Raw genomic sequence first — 19,621 nt, forward strand, 5'->3', positions numbered from 1 at the left:
TGCATGTGTGTGTGTGTGTGTGTGCAGTGCGTGTCACGTCCACAGGGCGGTGCTGTGCAAAGCTACAGGAAGGCCGAGGCTCTGGGACGAGAGGAGGACGAGAGGAGGACAAGAGGAGGACGAGAGGAGGACGAGAGGAGGACGGAGCAGCCGGAGTGCCGTGACCTTCTGTCTGCCTAGAGCAGCTTATCACCCATATAGAGCGACGTCTAAAACAGTCTGAGAGAGTATTTAGGATAAATTCGGTTTTAACGCAATAATATTTTCATGATGAACGACTTTATGAGATCAAGAGAAGAAACAAGAGGAGACCAAAGTTCCTCGTCTGAGGTTCGTCGCCCCGGCAGCCTCGGATAAGAAGTTTCCTGCTTCAGAGTCAAGCCCAGAGAAGCTCCCTGTGTTTGGTGGCACCAGGAGCAGAGATGACCCCCCCCCCCTCTCCCCCCACACACCCTCACCCTGCCCCCCCACACTGAGCCCTGAATGTCCCTGCCCCCCCCACCCCCCTCTGTCTCTGCACTCTGAGCAGCTCAGCTCGTTTGCACTACAAAAGTTCTCCAGCTCTTTTTTCCAGCGACACTTATCTGTCCTCCTCCTCCACCCCAGGTTCTTCTCCCCTCTCAGAGGCGAGTCTGGGCTTCGGGGACGTAGATCTCAATGCTGTCCGCGCTCTCCGTGGCCGAGTTCTGGCGAAACGAGGCGGCCTTCTTGGCAGCCAGCAGGCGCTTGCGGGCCTCCTGCCTCTGCTTTTCCGCCGATGCCGAAGAAGAGGTGGACGAAGAGTCGGCGCTCTTTTCGCGCCCCAGCGTCGGCCGGCCTTTACCGGGCTTCTTTAACGCCGGAGGTCCCGCCTTCTCCTCGTCCTACAGCGGCGGGAGTGATGACAGATGACAAAGAGAACAAGAAGACAAAGAGAAAAAGGAGCAGAGAGGAAAGAGAGAAAGGAGAGATAAGACAGTGAGAAGTTGTCTTATTAGGATCCTCTTAAACAGGTTCTAGGTCTTTAAACAGATTTAGCAGACGTTGGACTTTGACAGAGACATTTGGACAACGCAGCTCCTCTACATTAGAGCTCTGGATCACATGTAGAGGGACGCTGACAGCAGAGACTCAAATAGAGCTCCAGACAAGCAGAGCGCTCTCAGACAAAACAATCATTAGTGTGGACAAATGCAGATTTCAGGGACAATCGATGGCAACATGTGAGGTGAGGATCAAAGTGAAGACGAGGAGGAGGAAGGACACACATGCAGGCACTACGTTTGCATTGTCAAAGCCACACGGTGTTACAGCAGCTCAGCACTCAACCACTTAGGCCCAACAGCAACATCAACTCACTGTGTTCCTGCTGAGCTGACTCTGGCACTCAGCATCACATGTAATACCTACATTGTAGTTTTTAGGAGACCCAAAGTAATAAATAAATAAATTCATGAATAAAGTGAGACTGAAACAAATCTGTATTGAAATGTTAAACTTTTTGTCAGCACAAAAAGTTTCCTTTAGGTGTTTTGGAGGGAGATACTTTATCTGGGTAAGGACAGTACCCCCCCCCCCCTATAATGATCATCAATGCCAAAAAAGTTTTATTAAAAAAATGGTAGTGGGCCTGTTTGGGCTTATGTGGCTAAAAGACACACACACACACACACACACACACGCACACACACACACAGTACTACACAGACACACACACACACACACACTACTGCACAGACACACACAGACACAAAGACGAGCACAGACATTTAAACACACTGTAGGCGGAGCCACAGCTGGACTGTCACACTGCAGCCATGCTCCACTGCAGAGCCGTCACTCAGGGACACATGCATGCTCAAAGCTGGCAGCCCCCTTTGAGATGGACGTCTCCATGCATGTCTAAAGGGATCTGTGGGCCCTGTCTGCTGGACTGGGAGGTCCCTGTTAGTGCTCTCCCCACACGGGCATGGGGAAGATAGACTGAGTGGGAGAATGGTTGTGGTGGTGGTGGTGGGAGGAGAGAGGCCGGTTTCGGCGGCTTTCCTACCCCAGCCAGGGCACTGGGCAGCAGGGGTTGGAAGTACCTTCCGGTCAGGGGGCGACTGGGCAGCCGCAGACGGCACGGGCTGCCAGTCATTGGACTTGAGATGGTAGAGCTCGTCGAACTTGAGGCTGATGTCCTCGATGGAGAGCTGCAGCAGGTCCCAGAAACCAGCCAGGTCCTGGGCCGAGGGCCGCGGGTTGGCGTTCACATTCTGACAAAGAGAAGAGGTGGACATGAATGAGTGAGGAGGGAGGGATGAGACGTGGGGACATGTGGGGACACGAGGGGGACAGTTAATGTATGAGGTGATGAAACGATGTCACCACAGAACGTGAAGAAGAAGAAGAGAGAACACTGAGGAGGAGAAACACAGAGAACATTTTGTGAAATCGTCCCCGTAAGCTTTGCTGTAAATACCAGTTTCCCTAAACGTGCGTCTACATTGTGAGAAACGGGGCCGATGGGTGGAGCCTCTGTGGGTTTGTTGCCGTGGGCGACCACTTTTCCCTGGGTTCTTGGTGTAATTCCACATCTTAACGCTCCGTTCTGTTAATTCCCCTCCAGCAGCTGAGGCCGTGTGGAGGGTTGCAGATTGCTGTGCTGCCTCAGATGCAGAGACCACAGCAGGGGGAAGAGGCTAAAGATGGCTCATGTGGCTCTGTGGCTCCCGGGGCTCTGAGGCTCTGTGGCTGCTGCTCTGTTTGCCTCCAGCTTATTTTAGCTGTGTAGTGTGGCGAGAAACAAAAACGTCTATAAATTGAAACGCAATAAATTAAACCTCACTCCAGATTTCCATGCCTTCCTTCCACAAATTGGATTTCGCAGAACTTCAGCGGGTAAGAGACCTAAACTCAGGAGGAGAGTTCTCTTCAGGCAGCAGCAGCTCGGCTCTGGAGCTCTGGATGTTTGCTGGCTTGAGGGATTTCCCTTCAGCTTCCCAACGATGGGAAACCAGGAATGATTACGGTCACTCTCCACATTCAACACTAGAGGGAGCTGTGGCACCGCGCACGTCTCTGCTGGAGCTGAACTCCATCACAGGAAGCTTTCTGCATAACATAACATAATAAACAGTATGAGGCCAAGTCTCCAAGTCTCCCATCTGTCTCCATCTATAGAACCAGATGAATCCACAGGAGGAAGTTCAGGGACAGGAGTTCATTCATCCACACTGCAGATCGTTATCGGCAGATTGAGCTCTGATTTGTCTGCACACACTTCTGTCTGCCTGTGGGACGATGTCGGAGAGATGAGAGCTTAATCCTGCTGCACACACACACACGCACACACACACACACGCTCTGTTTAGCTCCGGGCAGAGCGGCTGTTGTTCCTCTCTGCTCTGTGTGTTGAAGCAGCTGCAGATATCATTGATCTGAACTCAGGAACAAACACACACTGCACCCTCATTCTGTCCTGCTGCTTCACCTGTCAGGACCACAGACCAGCAGAACCTCAGAACCAGGGAAGAACAAAGAAATGGAGTCTGGATCCTTCTCACACAGGAGGAAGTTTACAGGTGAAGATTAGACTGCTCTGCTCTTTCCGCAGAGCGATTGACAGGAGGAGCAACAGGTTTAATAAGCGACTGTTGGTTGTGACATAAAGGCTGGAGGTCCGGCTGAGCAGAAGCTTTGTGTGCAGGTAAAGCTGTAAGGAGTGGAGAGGACAAAGAGAGAACAAAGGGAACGCTTCACTCTGCTGTGACATCTGTGCCGCCGCTCAGCTGAGGGTTAACTCTCTGTCTCACTCCCTTTCAGATTAGCAGCTACTGTTACACTCAGTGTGCACAGAAACGCTCAGACGCTCAGACAGGTGTCATCTCTCAGAAGTGGGAGGAGTCTACAGGCTCCGTTGCTTGCTGAGTGCGAGTGTGAAAGACAGATTTGACTGAACTGACTCACATCTGAGCTGCATGAATTCCAGTGTGAGGTGATGGATACGGATCAGAACACGGCCAGAAGAAACGTTTAGGCATTAAACATCTACCGGTTTCCAGTCGGGGGTCAGTGAGGTCATGTGACAGTGTTTCCTGTGCTGTGGAGGTCACACAGAGGTCACACAGAGGTCATACCCACCACGTTTTGGTCACACAGACCCCGAAACTGCTGGAACTTCTGGGACATGAGCAGCTGGGCGCTTCCCACCGCACTGCGCACCTTCCCCAGCACTGCAAAGGAAACAAAACCAATCAATGCGGCTCACACACTTCCTGTTATGACTCCCAGCTGAGAAACACAAACCTTTACTTCTATTCTGAGCCTCTGTGGAGGGGAATGATGTCAGAGCCAAAGATCTGGGCCTCCGACTGAGACACAGAAGCTTCAGCTGAATCTGTTCCGTGTCATCAGAGCACACACACACACACACACACACACACACACACACACACACACACACACACACACACACACACACACATCCGGCCTTTCCGATACGAACCAAGCTTCCGAGGCCTTGTGTGTGTGTGTGTGTGTGTGTGTGTGTGTGTGTGTCTCAGGCCGGAGCTCTAATCTAATCTGGAGGTTTAATGGAGTGCAGAGTGGATTAGTGTTAACGGGGGGATTACAGTGTGAATCTCTTCATCCCTTCCTTATTGTGTTTGTCTGATCGATCAGGAGGCCGGAGGAGGAGGAGGAGGAGGAGGAGGAGGAGGAGGAACATGATAACCACACACACACACCTCTGGATATGAGCTTCATCTACTCTGCTCTAATGTGACTCCCAGGCTCCTCCAGGTAAAGGAGGAAGTCTGGTCCTGGACTCACCCTCCTCAGTCAGCTGGTTGTCTTTGGTCTCCTGCTCCATCTGCTGGCACCATCCCTCCATGCGACCCGTCTCCGCCTGCAGCAGCTTCAGGAACCAGTGTCCGTCTCTCCGGCACAGCGTCCCGCCCCCTCTGCTTTGTGGGGCGCTGCTGCTCCCGTTCCCGCTCTCCAGCCAGGGGTCCGGCGGCGGCAGCGACGAGGGGTCCAGCGCCGGGTCCAGGCTCTCAGAGAAGGAGGAGGAGCTGCTGCGTGTGGTGGAGCGGTTGAGGATCTGCCTGGGCGGCGGCGGTGACGAGGCTTTGCCCGCGTTGCCTAGGGAGTCCCGTCTGGGTGGGGAGCTCACGGATTGGCTGGAGCTGTTCACCATGACTTTCTTCTCAGTGGGTTTGGCGTGGTTGATGAGGGAGATGATGGAGATGTCCTGTGTGTCTGAGTCCGTCTCCTGCTTTGAGGCCATGCTACTGGAGCGACTGTTCCTGCAACAAACACGTCAGAAAGTCACAGTCAGTGCTTCTCACTGCTGCATCAGGATGACATCATCAACAACCAGGAGGAGGATTCTCTCATGACTGGAAGCTCAGACTCAGTTCTGGACTCTGAGCTCCTCCAGCTGATCGATCCAGACATAAATAAACTGAGAGGCTATTGATCGCAGGTCCGACTTCATTTGTGTACAACTGAAGTCTGCAACCTGTTCAGTGCAGCCACTCACACACTCACACACTCATATGGAGGAAGATGAAGGTGAACCTGAGCTCAGTGGAACCGAAACAAAATGTTCTGAGGGCGTTGAACAGGTTGCTTGACCTTCATCTATGAGGTCAAACTGACTGAAGCTGTTCCCCTGTTTTACATTATCAACAAGAGGCTGTGAGGATGAGGAGGATAGTCACAGCCTGTAGGGAGGATGTGAGGAAGGTCAGGTTAGGGGACTGGTGAGGTGAACGGTCACGATGGAGGGGTCGTCACCAAACAGGATGTAAACAGACAGGCGGGCGGGGCGACGCTGCTACTTACAACACTCCAGACGCAGCATGCAACAGTGAGAGAGTGAGAGGAGGAAGGTTGCATCCCTGAACTTCATGCAGAACATCATGAGAGTGAAACGCAAACGGCAGCGGGAGTCTGGACGCTCCCGTCTGTTACTCAGAGTCTCCACACACGCTTAACTCGTAAAACACCCACGACAGGAAGCTGATATGAGTCCATGACTAGAATACAGAAATGTACAGTGTGTGTTCCTCACAGGACAGGAAGTGGACTTACTGCCACCCGTCCTCCACCTGAACGCCGATGGACTGGAATCTGGCGAAAGGAGGCGGAGTCTCCTCACGCTGAACTTCCTGAATGCAGTCAACCTGAGAAGAAACAAGAAACAACAGATCTGTTGAAATGGAGGAGGAACTGTGGGACACACACACACACACACACACAACATGCACGTGCACGCACGCACGCACGCACGCACGCACACACACACTCTGGTTGAGGGGGAATGAGGGGAATGTGTTGTTGGATCAGCCGCAGACGAGTCTAATGACAGGAAGCAGCTCGGGCTGATGAGACGTTTAGCTTGAGAGCACACACACTCACACTCATACCCACACACACACACACACACACACTCAGACCACAGGGATTAACGTGAAAAAGCCTCTTTTTCCTGGATTCAGTTCCAGAGGGCAGGAGGACCAGTAAGTGGCTCTGTAGCTAAAGGAAGGGTCCGGAGGGTGGGAAGTTACTGTCCTTACCCAGAGAGAGTACCCTCACATGGGCGTGAAAGGAGAGGCAGAGCAAACAGAGCCGCAGGTCTGCTCTACTCTGGACCGGGCTGATAGAATCCAGCAGAACTTCACCAGTAAAGGTGCACGCTCCAGGATGTATTATGTGTGATGCTGAGTGGCACAGTGAGCCCACCTGGATGCCGATGGAGGAGAGCTTCCTCCTGGGTACTGGAGCCACCTGGGGGTCCTCAGCTGCCAGACTCCTCTTGGCCTCTGCTCTCAGATGTTCACGCTGGCTGCTGAAGGTGTCGGTGGAAGCGTTGCAGACGGAGCTGACCGGCTCTCTGGTGATGGCGGCGGGCGCGGCGAGGATGTGGGCGGGCCTGGAGACGCCCCGGGCCAGGCTGTTGGCTCGGGTGCTGTCCAGGCTGTCGGAGGAGTTGCTGTGGGCGTGGCTAGACTGGCTGTTGGCGTCGGAGCGGCGGTCCTGCTGGTCCAGGTAGTTATCCTGGGCCGACTCGGTGCTGCTCTGCACCGTCACAGAGATGTAGGGCTTGGAGGTGGTGCGGGGCGGCACGGGCGGGGGGGCGGCCTTCTTACTGGTGGTTATGCATGTGGACACTGAGAGGAGGAGGAGGAGGAGGAAGAGGAAGGAGGACACAAGAGAACAAGAGAAATAAGAGAGAATACAAACCTTTGAAATTCAGCTTTTCAGAGCTTTTTTGTATTTTAAAAACTACAATCTATCTCATGAATCTTTGTCTCAGGACCCAAATCACTGAAACCCAAACACTCCAGAGAGAGAGAGAGAGAGAGAGAGAGAGAGAGAGAGAGAGAGAGAGAGAGAGAGAGAGGAGCTTTACTGTGAGCAGCAGCAGGAAGGAGCTTGAGACATTCCTGCCACAGATTAGCAGAGTCACTCCAATAACCGGCTAACAAGTTAACTCAGCAAGTCAAAGGTCTGCAAACACACACAGACTCACACAAACACACACACAGACTCACACAAACACACACACAGACTCACCAGGACGGCTGAAGGCAGCATTTAAGTGGAAAATGAGATCAACAACACTGAGCAAACACAGGTGACTGAATGAATACACACACACACACACACACACACACACACACACGTCATACTTCAGTCTAAATCAGGAGGTCATGAAGTCAAAGGAGGAACTGTTGGACCTTCAGAACCCTGAAGACTGAAACTCTGTCTGCCATCTGAAGACTTCCTCCCCTCCACTACACAACACAGACTTGATGTTGTCCCATGACATCATCCAGAGTGTACAGGGTTCAGATCTCCTCACAGTGGGAACATCATGTAGGATTAGGTACAGTAAACATCCAGAGCACGACATCAGACCGTGTCCTGGACCCGGACTCTTTGAGGACACACATGCTCTCCTCTCTCCTCTCTCCTCTCTCCTCTCCCTTCAGGCCACGCTCTGCCATTGTGTGAGGAGGAGGATGGACCTCATCTCCAGCCTGGACCGGATCAGAGCAAACAGGCCTGAATGGCTTGTGTGTGTGTGTGTGTGTGTGTGTGAGTCACAAACGTGCGCAAACAAACAGAGGATCACAAAGGAAGTCAGAGGAACAGGGATGAAACGAGTCCAGAGGAGCTGCCAGATAAGAGCCCTGTGTCTCAGCTCATTGATACAGTGTGTGTGTTTGTGTGTGCGTGTGTGTGTGTGTGCATGTTTACAGAGGAGTAAGGGCCTGAAGTTTGGCCCCTGGTGCTCTGTAGACGAAGGCAGAGAGCGATGAGGGGGAAAGCTGAGACCTCCAACCCAAACAGGCCAGGAATCCAAATGGAACCTGACGAGCGTGCGGCTGCCATTTAATGCCTCAAACAGAAGCTCTATTAGACGCCACTCTGGAAGGAGCAGCGGAAAGTAGAAGCCACAGAGCAGCAGGGCCGGGCCGGGCGGAGGGAGGTCAAGGCCAGCACGGAGAACAGGAGCGACCACCACAACATCAACATCAACTCTCGTGTGAAGCATTCTGAGCAGAACACAGGTGGGGACTGAGACGCCAGCAGGAATGTGTGTGTGTGTGTGTGTGTGTGTGTGTGTGTTGTGCTGCTCTGGATTGTAAACAAGCCGGGCAGCAAACATGTGAGCTGCTGAGGAACACAAAGGAGCTTTCTGTTCACTGCAATCCACACTTGGTAGCTATAATCTGCGGCGTGTAGGCGACCTCACCTAAGGATGAACCCTGATGACCTCATGCCTCACTGTCACCTAAGCTTCACACTTCTGTCACTCAGCTGGGCCACAGACACACAAAGCCTCCTCGCTCACAGCGCAGCAGAGGCGAAGTCGAGGGACCATATCTCCAGAGAGAGAGTGTGTGTGTGTGTGTGTGTGTGTGTGTGTGTGCTTGGCTGGCTCTAGGGTTCCTTAAAGAGCAGCTAACCACTTTCCTGGGTTTGTTCCCACCTCACAGTTGAAGTTCTCCTGCAGATGCTGTGGGCTGCAGAGGGCCCGTGGTGGTCTGGGCTGCAGAGGGCCCCTGGTGGTCTGGGCTGCAGAGGGTCCCTGGTGGTCTGGGCTGCAGAGGGCCCCTGGTGGTCTGGGCTGCAGAGGGCCCCTGGTGGTCTGGGCTGCAGAGGGCCCCTGGTGGTCTGGGCTCTGGTCAGACCGGCTGCTGATGGATCGGCCTCTCATTAGCTGCTGCTGCTACACACCACTGACTATGAGTACGGATGAGGAACTGCCACTGAAACAGGAACATCATGAGGGCTTCTATCCTCATTTCATCTCTTTGACCACGAAGTTAAACAATCTAACAGCTCCTCTCTCTGTCAGACCTCCCACACAAACACCAGGTGGCTTTGTGTCCACGTTTCTTTATTTTAACGTTGACAAATTGAATAGAAAATACTTGAGGGAAATAGGAAATTCTGTATGATCACTTAAGGTGGATTAGTTAATACAAATTGTGTTTTCACTCATAGAATTCATCGCACAGTGGGGAGACGTGTCTCCACAGCAGCCAGGTGATATGTCGGAGCACATTTTGTTCCTCTACACACGTCAACAGACAACAGTGTCCATGCAGCAACAAGTAGAGCAGAGCAGAGGATCAACCATCACTGGAACCTGCTGACTCAGCCTGGTGACTCTGATGAAGGGGCTGAGGAAGATCAGTGTCACTGTGCTGTGGCAGCCCTGTCACCGAACCTCTCCACGCCCACATTCCAGGGCTGCAGGATGACTGGAGGCTGGTATAAGTGTGTGTAGGTAGGTGTGTGTGTGTGTGAGCGGTTACATCATGGTCTCAACCGGCAGGAAAGTCAGAACAATAACACCACACAGAAGAGGAGGGGTCCAGCAGTGTGTGTGTGTGTGTGTGTGTGTGTGTGTGTGTGTGTGTGTGTGTGTGTGTGTGTGTGTGTGTGTGTGTGTGTGTGTGTGTGTGAGTGAGTGAGTGTGTGAGTGAGTGAGTGTGTGTGTGTGTGTGTGTGCATGTGTGTGTGTGTGTGAGTGAGTGAGTGTGTGTGTGTGTGTGTGTGTGTGTGGGTGCATGTGTGTGCGTGCAGCAGAGGTGTGTTTGAGTCCACAGTCCAACATTCATCTGGTGATTAACAGGTGATTGAAGGGAATTAGAGCTGAACAATGAATCTGATTGAAGTCGTTATATGAGTTATTAATTATATGTGTGTATGCAGAGCAACATGTGACAGAGCAGCAGGTGACAGAGCAGCTGGTGACAGAATTGAGTTATTTGTATTCATGTAAACATTCATAAAAAGTGTGATATCAGAGCGACTTCATGGATTTCAGCCCTAAACAACAACAACTAAAAGGAAACTATGAAGAACAAAGTCCAGATTACAAACTTAGACTCTTAACACCAGCAAATCCCCCCCCCCCCACACACACACACACACAACCACACACACACACACACACACACACACACACACAGACACACACACACACACACACACACACACACACACACACACAGCAACAAGCTGGAGCCTCCAGCTTAAAGCTTGAGGGTGAAGCTGGAGTGGAAAGGTTTTCCTGCTGTGTGGATGTCGGCACTGTCGACCTTCACACAGGCTCAAGGTCACAGTGTGTTTACAGGGCAGAGGACTCCAGCTGTGAGGCAGGAGCACACAGATGATCTGAGGCTCTGCTCTGATGATCATAAGTCTGAACTCAGCTTTAAGTTGCTCTGCTCTGAGTTAAACAGTTTGCTGCTGGAGCACTGGAGAGATAATTAACCAACCACAGCTCCACAGATGACATCAGTGAAGTTAAAACACTTCATTATGCCTTAAGTCCCACAGTCGGCTTTAAAAAAAGACATTTGTGCAATTTTTATAGAATTGTAGCCATTTCTGCATTTGGGACCTAACCCTAACCTTAACCCTTTAAACTCTTCATCCTTCACTCATCACTCATGTTGGACCTAAATCCCTTATAGAACCTTAGATCCTGACTGTCCAGGTGAACACAGACTCACACTCAGACTCACACTCACACTCAGACTCAGACTCATTAAGCTGACGGGGTGAACAAACTGGAGTCTAAACAAACAGACTCACCACCTGCTCCAGAACATGACAGGACGCTTGTTCAGATCCCTGCAGGCTTGAGTGACAGCCTGCTCCCTCTCTCATCACAACTGTTGACAGCGTTACCATTGACAACATGCATGTCCTCAGCAGACAGGTGTGTTGTTGTGGCTGGAGCTGGACAACACACAGAGACATTCAAGGACAAAAGGTGGACACAGGTGGATTTTCAGGCTCTACTTCTTCTCTCTCTCACGCATGCATGTATGAGTTTGGTTGCCAGGTCGGCTACCAGCTGAGCAGCCTCCATTGTGTCCTGTAATCACAGCCACACCGTGCCGGCGCCCTGACCTGTGATGCTCACCACTCCCTCACTACCAAAACAATTATCTTCATTAAATAAGATTTAGAGAGAACAATGGAGCCAGAAACCAATCAGGGCTCTGTGTTGATCGAGTCCTGACATTAGAACACAAAGAGCACAAAGGTTTAGGCTCAATCCAACACCACAGAGGAGCTGAGGCTGATTCACACAGTCATGAAGCTGAGGCTGATCCTCACAGTCATGATGCTGAGGCTGACTCCCACAGTCATGAAGCTGAGGCTGATTCCCACAGCCAAGAAGCTGAGGCTGATTCCCACAGACAACATGCTGAGGCTGATTCCCACAGTCATGAAGCTGAGGCTGACTCCCGCAGTCATCATGCTGAGGCTGATTCCTACAGTCATGAAGCTGAGGCTGACTCCCGCAGTCATCATGCTGAGGCTGATTCCTACAGTCATGATGCTGAGGCTGATTCCTGCAGTCATCATGCTGAGGCTGATTCCTACAGTCATCATGCTGAAGCTGATTCCCACAGTCATGAAGCTGAGGCTGATTCCCACAGCCATGAAGCTGAGGCTGATTCCCACAGACATGATGCTGAGGCTGATTCCCACAGTCATGAAGCTGAGGCTGATCCTCACAGTCATGATGCTGAGGCTGACTCCCAAAGTCATGAAGCTGAGGCTGTTCCCACAGCCACGAAGCTGAGGCTGATTCCCACAGACATCATGCTGAGGCTGACTCCCAAAGTCATGAAGGGAGTCTTGGGAGGCAGTGGCTCAGTGGGTAGAGCTTCCGCTTGGGAACCGGAGGGTTGCCGGTTCGAGCCCCTGCCAAGGTGCTCCTGAGCAAGGCACCGAACCCTCAACTGCTCCCCCCTCTGCGAAGGGTGGTAACTGTAATGTAAGTCGCTTTGGATAAAAGCGTCTGCCAAATGATCGTAATGTAATGTAATGAAGCTGAGGCTGATTCCCACAGCCACAAAGCTGAGGCTGATTCCCACAGACATCATGCTGAGGCTGATTCCCACAGTCATGAAGCTGAGGCTGACTCCCGCAGTCATGATGCTGAGGCTCATTCCTACAGTCATTATGCTGAGGCTGATTCCCACAGTCATGATGCTGAGGCTGATCCTCACAGTCATCATGCTGAGGATGATCCTCACAGTCATCATGCTGAGGCTGATTCCTACAGTCCATCAGCAGCAAAGCACTTTATACTGATGCTCAGCAGGGAGTAATCAACAACTGATAGAGTGGAGAGAGAGCAGACAAACAAGCAGGTGGAAGATGTAAACATTTGCAACTTCCTCTTCCTCCACACACACACACACACACACACACACACACACACACAAACACACACACACACACACTGATGATGCCCCAAACTTCAAAGTAGTGAATGAAACAAAGCTCGACCACATCAAACAACATTAACAGCGCGACTCATTCATTAAACTCTAAAAGTATAAACCATGTTTCTTCTTCTTCTTCTAGTTTGTCACTCACCTTCCTGTCAGACGCGGAGCAGGACAGTGAGGAGTAAAGTGGAGTGAGTGCAACTGGAGGCGGAGTGTGTGTACGTGTGTGATTGTGTACGCGTGTGTGAGTCTTTATCTGTGGGAGGAACACACTGCCGATGCCTTCAAGTACCACTCGGAAAATGTAAAGTTACGCTTCGCCGACGGAATCTCTGCTCGCGAACAGAAACTGGACAGAGCGGTTTCCAAAATTGTACATTAATTAGTGTACATTAAAACCTCTAACGGGCCTCCAAAGACCTGAATGTATGAAACTCACTTCCTAAAGAACGCGACCGGCACCGGTTACCGTCCCATCACATAAACGTCACACCTGCTAAAGGCTCCTTACAGCTTCATCTGACACACAGCGATGGAACATTCAGACAACCCTTCCGGTATTTAACACTATTCTGCAACGAACGTATCTCCAGATGTGAACAAGAAAATATCCTGATGGACCTGAAGGCACCGCGTGGCCTATGGCTGATCTTTGGTGTGTCTGGTGAAGAGCGCCCCTTTGTGGTGGCCATCTGAGCATCACGCAGTGTGGAGAGAGACTCAACATCCTTCAGCTCACTGATCACACAGCCGATAGTGTGTGAGTGTGTTGGTCAGAGTGTGTGTGTCGGTGTGTGTGAGCCTTCCTGACATATGTAATTAGCCTGATCTATACTGACAGAATGAAGGGACTGAGCCTGAATGAAACATTATGGAAACCTTCCATCTTCCCTCAGAGCCTCGGTGTGTAGACGCACACGAGGGAGGAAATCAGAGCTCCATGGCAGCACTCCATCTCTGGCAGCAGGCCCAGGTGTTGGCCGCCTCCCACCTGACTGACCCAGAGCTGCCAGGGCAGAGAGAGAGCGCCGCCCTCTCCTTAGAGCCGCTCTATTAGCTGATTACAGGAACATTTGCTCTGTATTCTAGCTGGTGAGCGTCTGGTGAACAGTAAAGAAGCAAGTGCGTGTGTGTGTGTGTGTGTGATAACGAGCCGGAGGTCTCACCAGTGCTGGTGCTGTAGGTGCGAACAGTGGTCTCTGTGGGAGGTGGGGAGCCTGAGTCTATGGAGGCGGTGTCGTCGTCTTGGGAACAGCCGGCCTGGATGGCCCTCAGGTAGCTGTGGCTGCGGGAGCGGAAGCATGTGGGCATGGGCAGATCTGGAGGCTCGGGGTTATCCTGAGAGTGCGGACGGGAATCTCTGTATGTGGACTCGGAGCTGCGGTCTTCATAACGCTGACACAGTTCCAGGTCCCGTAGCTGTAGGCAGGAGAAGAGAGCGAGAGAGAGAGAGAGAGAGAGAGAGAGAGAGAGGAGGTGCAGAGGGTTAATAAAGCCGGACTGAAGCTCCAGCAGCTCTGCAGCGCCGAGCAGCCGGCTGTCTGTCTGCACCTGTGAGGGACATGGGAATGTGATGAGCACTGAAAAGCGCCAAGAGGGGTCAGAAGTTTAAATGTGTGGAGATCCTCAATTTCTCCCGAGTAGAGCGGCGTACAGAGCAGCGTACAGAGTTCAATTCAGAGAGAGCTGCATTCACCTCTGTGACTGCTGTGAATGGAGGAGCTCTCACCAGGAAAGTGCCTCTGTTATCAGTGTATGAGTGTGTGTGTGTGTCATACAGCAAGAACATTCTCACAGAGCGGAGGAGAAACATCTGAAGAGGAAGAGGCAGACGTGAATATGAGCTCACAGCTGCTTCAGAGGGAGAGGGAAGACACATGAAAGGGTTAAAATGCACTCGGAGCTAAGTCGTTTTTGGTGAGGCAGTGGGAGGGAACAAGGAAGGAAGGGAGAGAGTGAGCAAGTGTAAGAGAGTAAGAGAGAGAGGGAGGGGGGGGAGATTGCATGGAGTAAGAGAGAGAGGGAGAAGAGAGAGAGAGAGAAGGAGGGAGGGAGAGAGAGAGAGACACCCAGAGAGAGGGAGAGAGAGAGACAGAGACAGAGATTGAGATTGAGAGAGAGTGGGTGAGAGGGAGAGAGAGAGTGACAGAATGAGAGAGAGCGAGAGGGAGAGTGAGAGAGAGAGAGAGAGAGAGAGTTTGAGTGTGTGAGAGAGAGAGTAAAACAGAGCGCTGCACACTTGAAACGTCCCCACAGGGAAGCAGCAGGAGCCGGGATGAAATTGACATCATTTCCCGCAGGAGCAGCAATGAAATGCGTGTTATCTCCATGGCAACGGGGGGGAGCCATTATCACAATGGGTGAAGGTGAGATCCTCACACAAGCTGGTGTGTCAGGTCAAACAGAGGGTGTGTGTCCTATTATCTCAAACATCAAGAACTGTTTAGGTCTGTAGCTGTAAGCGATGATGTCATGGGCTCACAGGGATGATATGAGACGGAGACTCAGGTTGTGGATAAAGTGATTCCGGGTGTCACACTTCATCTCCCCATAGTTAAATTTGAGGAAAAAGTGAACCTATTGAACCAAGCAAGCTCTGAAGTTTACTGCAGGTTGATTTTCTCTCTTTTTATTATTCTGATCATGCAAAGTAAAGTGAATAATGTTTCTGTGCTCTTCATCCTCTGGGAGCAGTCGAGGCTCTAATTGCTCTTAACGCTTCATTTAACAAACCAGCTGTACCGGAGCAGACAGGCGTGTTCACCTGATCACCGGCCTGACCCGGTCACCCGATGAGCTAATGGCTCTTATGTAAGCGGGTGAGCTGAGCCTGAGTGCCACCTGCGTCGCTCAGTCAGCGTTCAGGCTCAGGACGTCCATGAGAGAAGCATCGGGGCGATTGCGGCTCTTTGTTCAGCTCGCTTCATTAATGTGGTCTAAGCTGGAAAAATGCAAATTCCTTAGCACAGAAGTGAAGGAGTGAAGAAGCTTAAGGCTCTGAGACTGACGGGCGGTTTAAAGTGGGGAGTCTGCTGCAAGCTAAGTGATGTAAATTATGAGCAAGCGTTACTGAGCTTTTAACTCATTATCTACAAAGAACACACACACACAATCGTAGAGAGAGAGAGTGAGAGAGAGAGAGGGACAGAGAGAGAGAGAGAGAGAGAGAGGGAGAGAGAGAGAGAGAGAGGGAGAGAGAGGGAGAGAGAGTGAGAAAGAGAGAGGGACAGAGAGAGACAGAGAGACAGAGAGAGAGGGCGAGAGAGAGAGAGAGAGGGAGAGAGACAGAGAGACAGAGAGAGAGAGAGAGAGAGAGAGAGAGAGAGAGAGGGAGAGAGAGAGAGAGAGAGAGAGAGATAGGGAGAGAGAGAGAGAAACAGAATGTCGTCAGAAATGTAATATCCAAGCTCAAACATTTTACAAACACCACATCTAATGCAAAATCTCTGGCTGTTGCCGGGACGACGGCTGACCTGTCCCATACAGCTGCTCCTGCCCAAAGTGCTGCAGGCCTGGCTGAAGTCGTCGTCGTCCCAACGAGGGAAAGACGAGCCCGAGTCTTCAATGCAGTCCAGGTTGTCCAGGCTTCGGTTATTGGAGAGCTCTCTGAGAGACGGAAGACAGCTGGACAGGGACGGAAGACAAGAGGACAGTCAGGATAGAGACGTGTGAAGGACATGATGATGGGGACGATCAAAGGCCATGTGAGGGAGAGTGTGAGGAAGAAGAGAGTTAGAACAGGAGAGGAGGATGACAGGATGATGATGACATGAGCAGCAAAGATGAGAGACACATGGAGGACAAGGCTGTTACTGAAATGTTGCATTTACACTTTCATGTTTGGCTCCTGAACCTAATTCTGTCTCTATTCTGATCTCATCATTCAGCATCTCAGCATGCAAAGCCAAAGATGTCCGGCCACACACACACACACAGCTGACAGTGCCTTCAGGGGACCAAAGCAAAGAGCGCCAGGCTCCTCTGGCCCCTGTTCTTTGTTGGCCCTGGTGACGTCACGCTGCCATGGAATGGTCTCTGACCCCCGATGACCCCTGACCCCAGGATGGATGGCGTCATAACTTAAGGAAGGCTGGCAGCTGTCGGTAGCAGAGGCATGGAGTTGGCGTTTGGCGTTGCCACCGACTTTACAGAAAATCTAAGGCGGGCGGTGCAAAGTCATTGATCGGAGGCCGTCCAATCAGGAATCAGCGTTTTGCACCACAGCGCTCACTGACCCGGCACTGACCTGCTCATGGACCTGCCCAGCTGCTGCAGAGAGGGCACACTGTGGAGCGGAGACCACAGAGCGTCCAGCTCCCCGTGAAACAGGGAGGGGTCCAGGGTTCTGCTGCTCTCAGGCCCGGCAGGGGAGAGCAGAGCGGCATCTTTAAGCATTCTGGAAGGGCCCGGCCCATTCTTACATCTCTACACAGACCTAGAGGCTGATTAAACTCTACTCCTGCCTCTGTGAGTGTGTGTGTGTGTGTGTGTTGCAGAGGTGCATCATGGGCCAAGGAACATTCAAATGAATCTCCAGGCAGATCCAGATCAGCGATGTGTGTCTGTGTGACTCATGTTGTCTGTCTCTGAGAGAGACTGACGACATGCAGCGGTCGAGGGGACTGATACCACTTCATTCTATACAGCTTAAGATTACCTGTGTGTGTGTGTGTGTGTGTGTGTGTGTGTCTGTGTTCTTCCCTTTAGCACGAACATAACAAGGTTTATTTCACTTTATATTCATATCTTTGTCTAACTTTTTGAGTCAATCCTTCGTCTTCCCTTGCGTCTCTGTAAACACAAACTGAGTTCCCTCGTCTTGTTTACACATTGACATAATGCCATGAGGTCGAGTCTCCCCCTTATAAGCTGGAGCCCTGAGTCTGCCGGTCTCTTACTTGCGTGGCGGTAGCTGGTCGCTCAGAGACTGCTGCGTGGCCCGGAGGTAGCTCTGGCGGCGAGCGGCGCTCTTGGGCGAGGGTTTGGGACTTCCCTCCGAGTCGTCGCTGTCCTCCATGTCTCCCATGGCCTTCACGTAGCTGCCGCTGCGCATCCGCCGGCAAGGGATCTCATTGGCACCCCCGCTGCGGCCTAACGTGCTGCTCCAGTCACCCTGTAGGGGGCAGCAAAGGGTTAAAATCAGTATGAGGTCATCATCATCTTCTCCCTTTGACCTTTAGATGCATCTGCAACAACTCACCCTCCGCCCGACCTGCAGGTAGTTGCAGGCGAGCTCCTGTTGGCAGGACTTGGACTTGAGCATGGAGCGGTCCATAGTGGCTGAGCCCTTCTGGATCACGTGCCTGGGCTGGCCCATGGTCAGCGTGGACCAGGAGTTTCCTTTCAGGAAGTCGCCCTCGTTCATTAACATGCTCGCTCCTCCAAACCCGCTGCCGCCGCCGCCGCCCCCTCCCCCTCCCCCTCCCCCTCCCACCTCCAGCCCAGGATGCAGCTGATACTTCATGTCGCTGCTGCTCTTGGAGGAGCTGATGGTGTTGTAGCCGCTGTGGATGTATCTGCTCTGCCCCCCCTGGCTGTCCAGGCCAGTGGGTCGCCCCAGAGTCATCATGGCCATGGTGTTGTGGTAGCTGCTCAGGTCGCTGCTGTCCAAGTCATCCGAGCTCCAGTAACCCGACATGTTGGAGCGCGGCCGCCGTTTGGCCGTCGCCTCTGATTTCGTTCCTCTGTCTTTGCTTTTGCAGCGACGGTTCTGCTTCCCGCCGTCCTCGGTGCCAGACGAGCCGCCGCCGCTGCCAGAGGAGCGGCCGTTGACGTTCCCTTTCATGTTTTGCGTCTCCAGTGATTGGGACTTTGCAAAGAGCTTCTGGACGGAGTGCAGCATGTAGCGGATGCGTCCGGGGCTGTCTGTGCGCTGCTTGGAGGCGGCCACCGCAGACGTCCGATGGAACTGCAGCGTGCTGAAGCCGTCTCTGCTGCTCGGTCGCTGCTTATCAAACGGCTCCAGTAGATTAGGTGGGACCTGGTTCTTGGTCATGTGATGTGAGATGGTCGCTGAGCCGCTGGTAATCATGGGTGTCCGTCCACTCATCCCCGCCATGCCCATGCCTGTCCCCATGCCCATGGACATGGACGTGCCCATGGTCCCCATGGTCCCCATGGTCCCTGTTGTGATCCCCCCGATGCTGTCCTCAGGCGGGGAGAAGTCAGACGGGTCGTAGGAGTTGTAGTGGATCCTGGGGAAGGTGCTGCTGTTGGAGATCTGGTTGTTGAGGGACAGCATGCAGTCTGGAGGGAGGGAGCTGTGGTTGGCGGGCTGGTAGTGATGGGGGTCCATTGTGCCATAGTGGTCCATCGCGGGGGTCAGCAGGTAGGGGCTGCGGGGCAGCGTGCTGGTCTTCTGAGGGTACAGGGCCTCTGGGTGGCCCAGGGAAGGATCACAGGCCTCAGACAGGTGCCTGTTACGGTTTGCTCCCAACCCTTTCATGGTGGCTCCGTCCTCTAGAAGACCACCAGGCTGAGGACAGAGGAATGACGATCACCACCTCCTGAGAGACAAGAGGACAGAGACAAGAGAGGAGAGTGAGAAAACACAACATGTGGACTATGAAGGACCATGTGACACAAACACACACCGCAGGCTTATGAACTCTTATCAGCTGGGCCACACTAACACACCCACTTATGTCCGGACTCAGACTAAACTCCGGCTGGCTGCTGATCCTTGTGAGGGAATCACAGCGCCGCAAATCAGAGAGACTTCCAACTTCCTCCCACAGCTGAGTGGACGAAGGAGAGGCGACATGTTGAACAATGAGCAGCTGTGACTCCAGGGTCAGAAGAGCCAGAGAACAACGGCAGACATTCATCCGTCACTGTAGACACCTCCACAGTTATGTGTTTAAATGGAACGCACC

General features: G+C 52.4%; 1 protein-coding gene across 3 annotated transcripts; it reads right to left on the bottom strand.

Annotated features, from left to right (window-relative positions):
- Nucleotides 1-510: 510 nt before the first annotated feature.
- On the bottom strand, nt 511-19,191 carry dlgap4b (discs, large (Drosophila) homolog-associated protein 4b). 3 transcript variants are annotated; one of them, XM_076137973.1, is made up of 12 exons: nt 17,947-19,191; nt 17,645-17,859; nt 16,993-17,094; nt 16,220-16,370; nt 13,901-14,165; nt 12,246-12,263; nt 6,712-7,139; nt 6,061-6,152; nt 4,795-5,270; nt 4,105-4,196; nt 2,067-2,237; nt 511-863 (listed from the first exon to the last, which is right to left on the bottom strand). In XM_076137973.1, exons 1-12 carry the CDS (start codon nt 19,189-19,191, stop codon nt 621-623), a joined length of 3,498 nt encoding a protein of 1,165 aa, XP_075994088.1. In that variant the 3' UTR covers nt 511-620. The 3 variants fall into 3 exon arrangements, with proteins under 3 accessions (XP_075994088.1, XP_075994086.1, XP_075994087.1); XM_076137971.1 differs by lacking the exon at nt 12,246-12,263 and having other exon boundaries at nt 13,913-14,165; nt 17,645-17,869; nt 17,945-19,191; XM_076137972.1 differs by lacking the exons at nt 12,246-12,263; nt 16,993-17,094 and having other exon boundaries at nt 13,913-14,165; nt 16,172-16,370.
- Between the last annotated feature and the right edge of the window lie 430 nt (nt 19,192-19,621).

The sequence above is a fragment of the Genypterus blacodes genome, unplaced genomic scaffold (assembly GCF_046128005.1).
Source record: "Genypterus blacodes isolate CSIRO-AG114 ecotype Tasmania unplaced genomic scaffold, CSIRO-AGI_Gbla_v1 ptg000346l_1, whole genome shotgun sequence".
NCBI lineage: Eukaryota > Metazoa > Chordata > Actinopteri > Ophidiiformes > Ophidiidae > Genypterus > Genypterus blacodes.

Coding starts and splice junctions, on each gene's coding strand:
- dlgap4b (XM_076137973.1), bottom strand. CDS start 19,191: ATGAAAGGGTTGGGAGCAAACCGTAACAGGCACCTGTCTGAGGCCTGT. Junction 17,860..17,946: donor ACCTGCAGGTCGGGCGGAGG/GTGAGTTGTTGC, acceptor TGCCCCCTACAG/GGTGACTGGAGCAGCACGTT. Junction 17,095..17,644: donor GACCAGCTACCGCCACGCAA/GTAAGAGACCGG, acceptor GCCTGAGAGCAG/CAGAACCCTGGACCCCTCCC.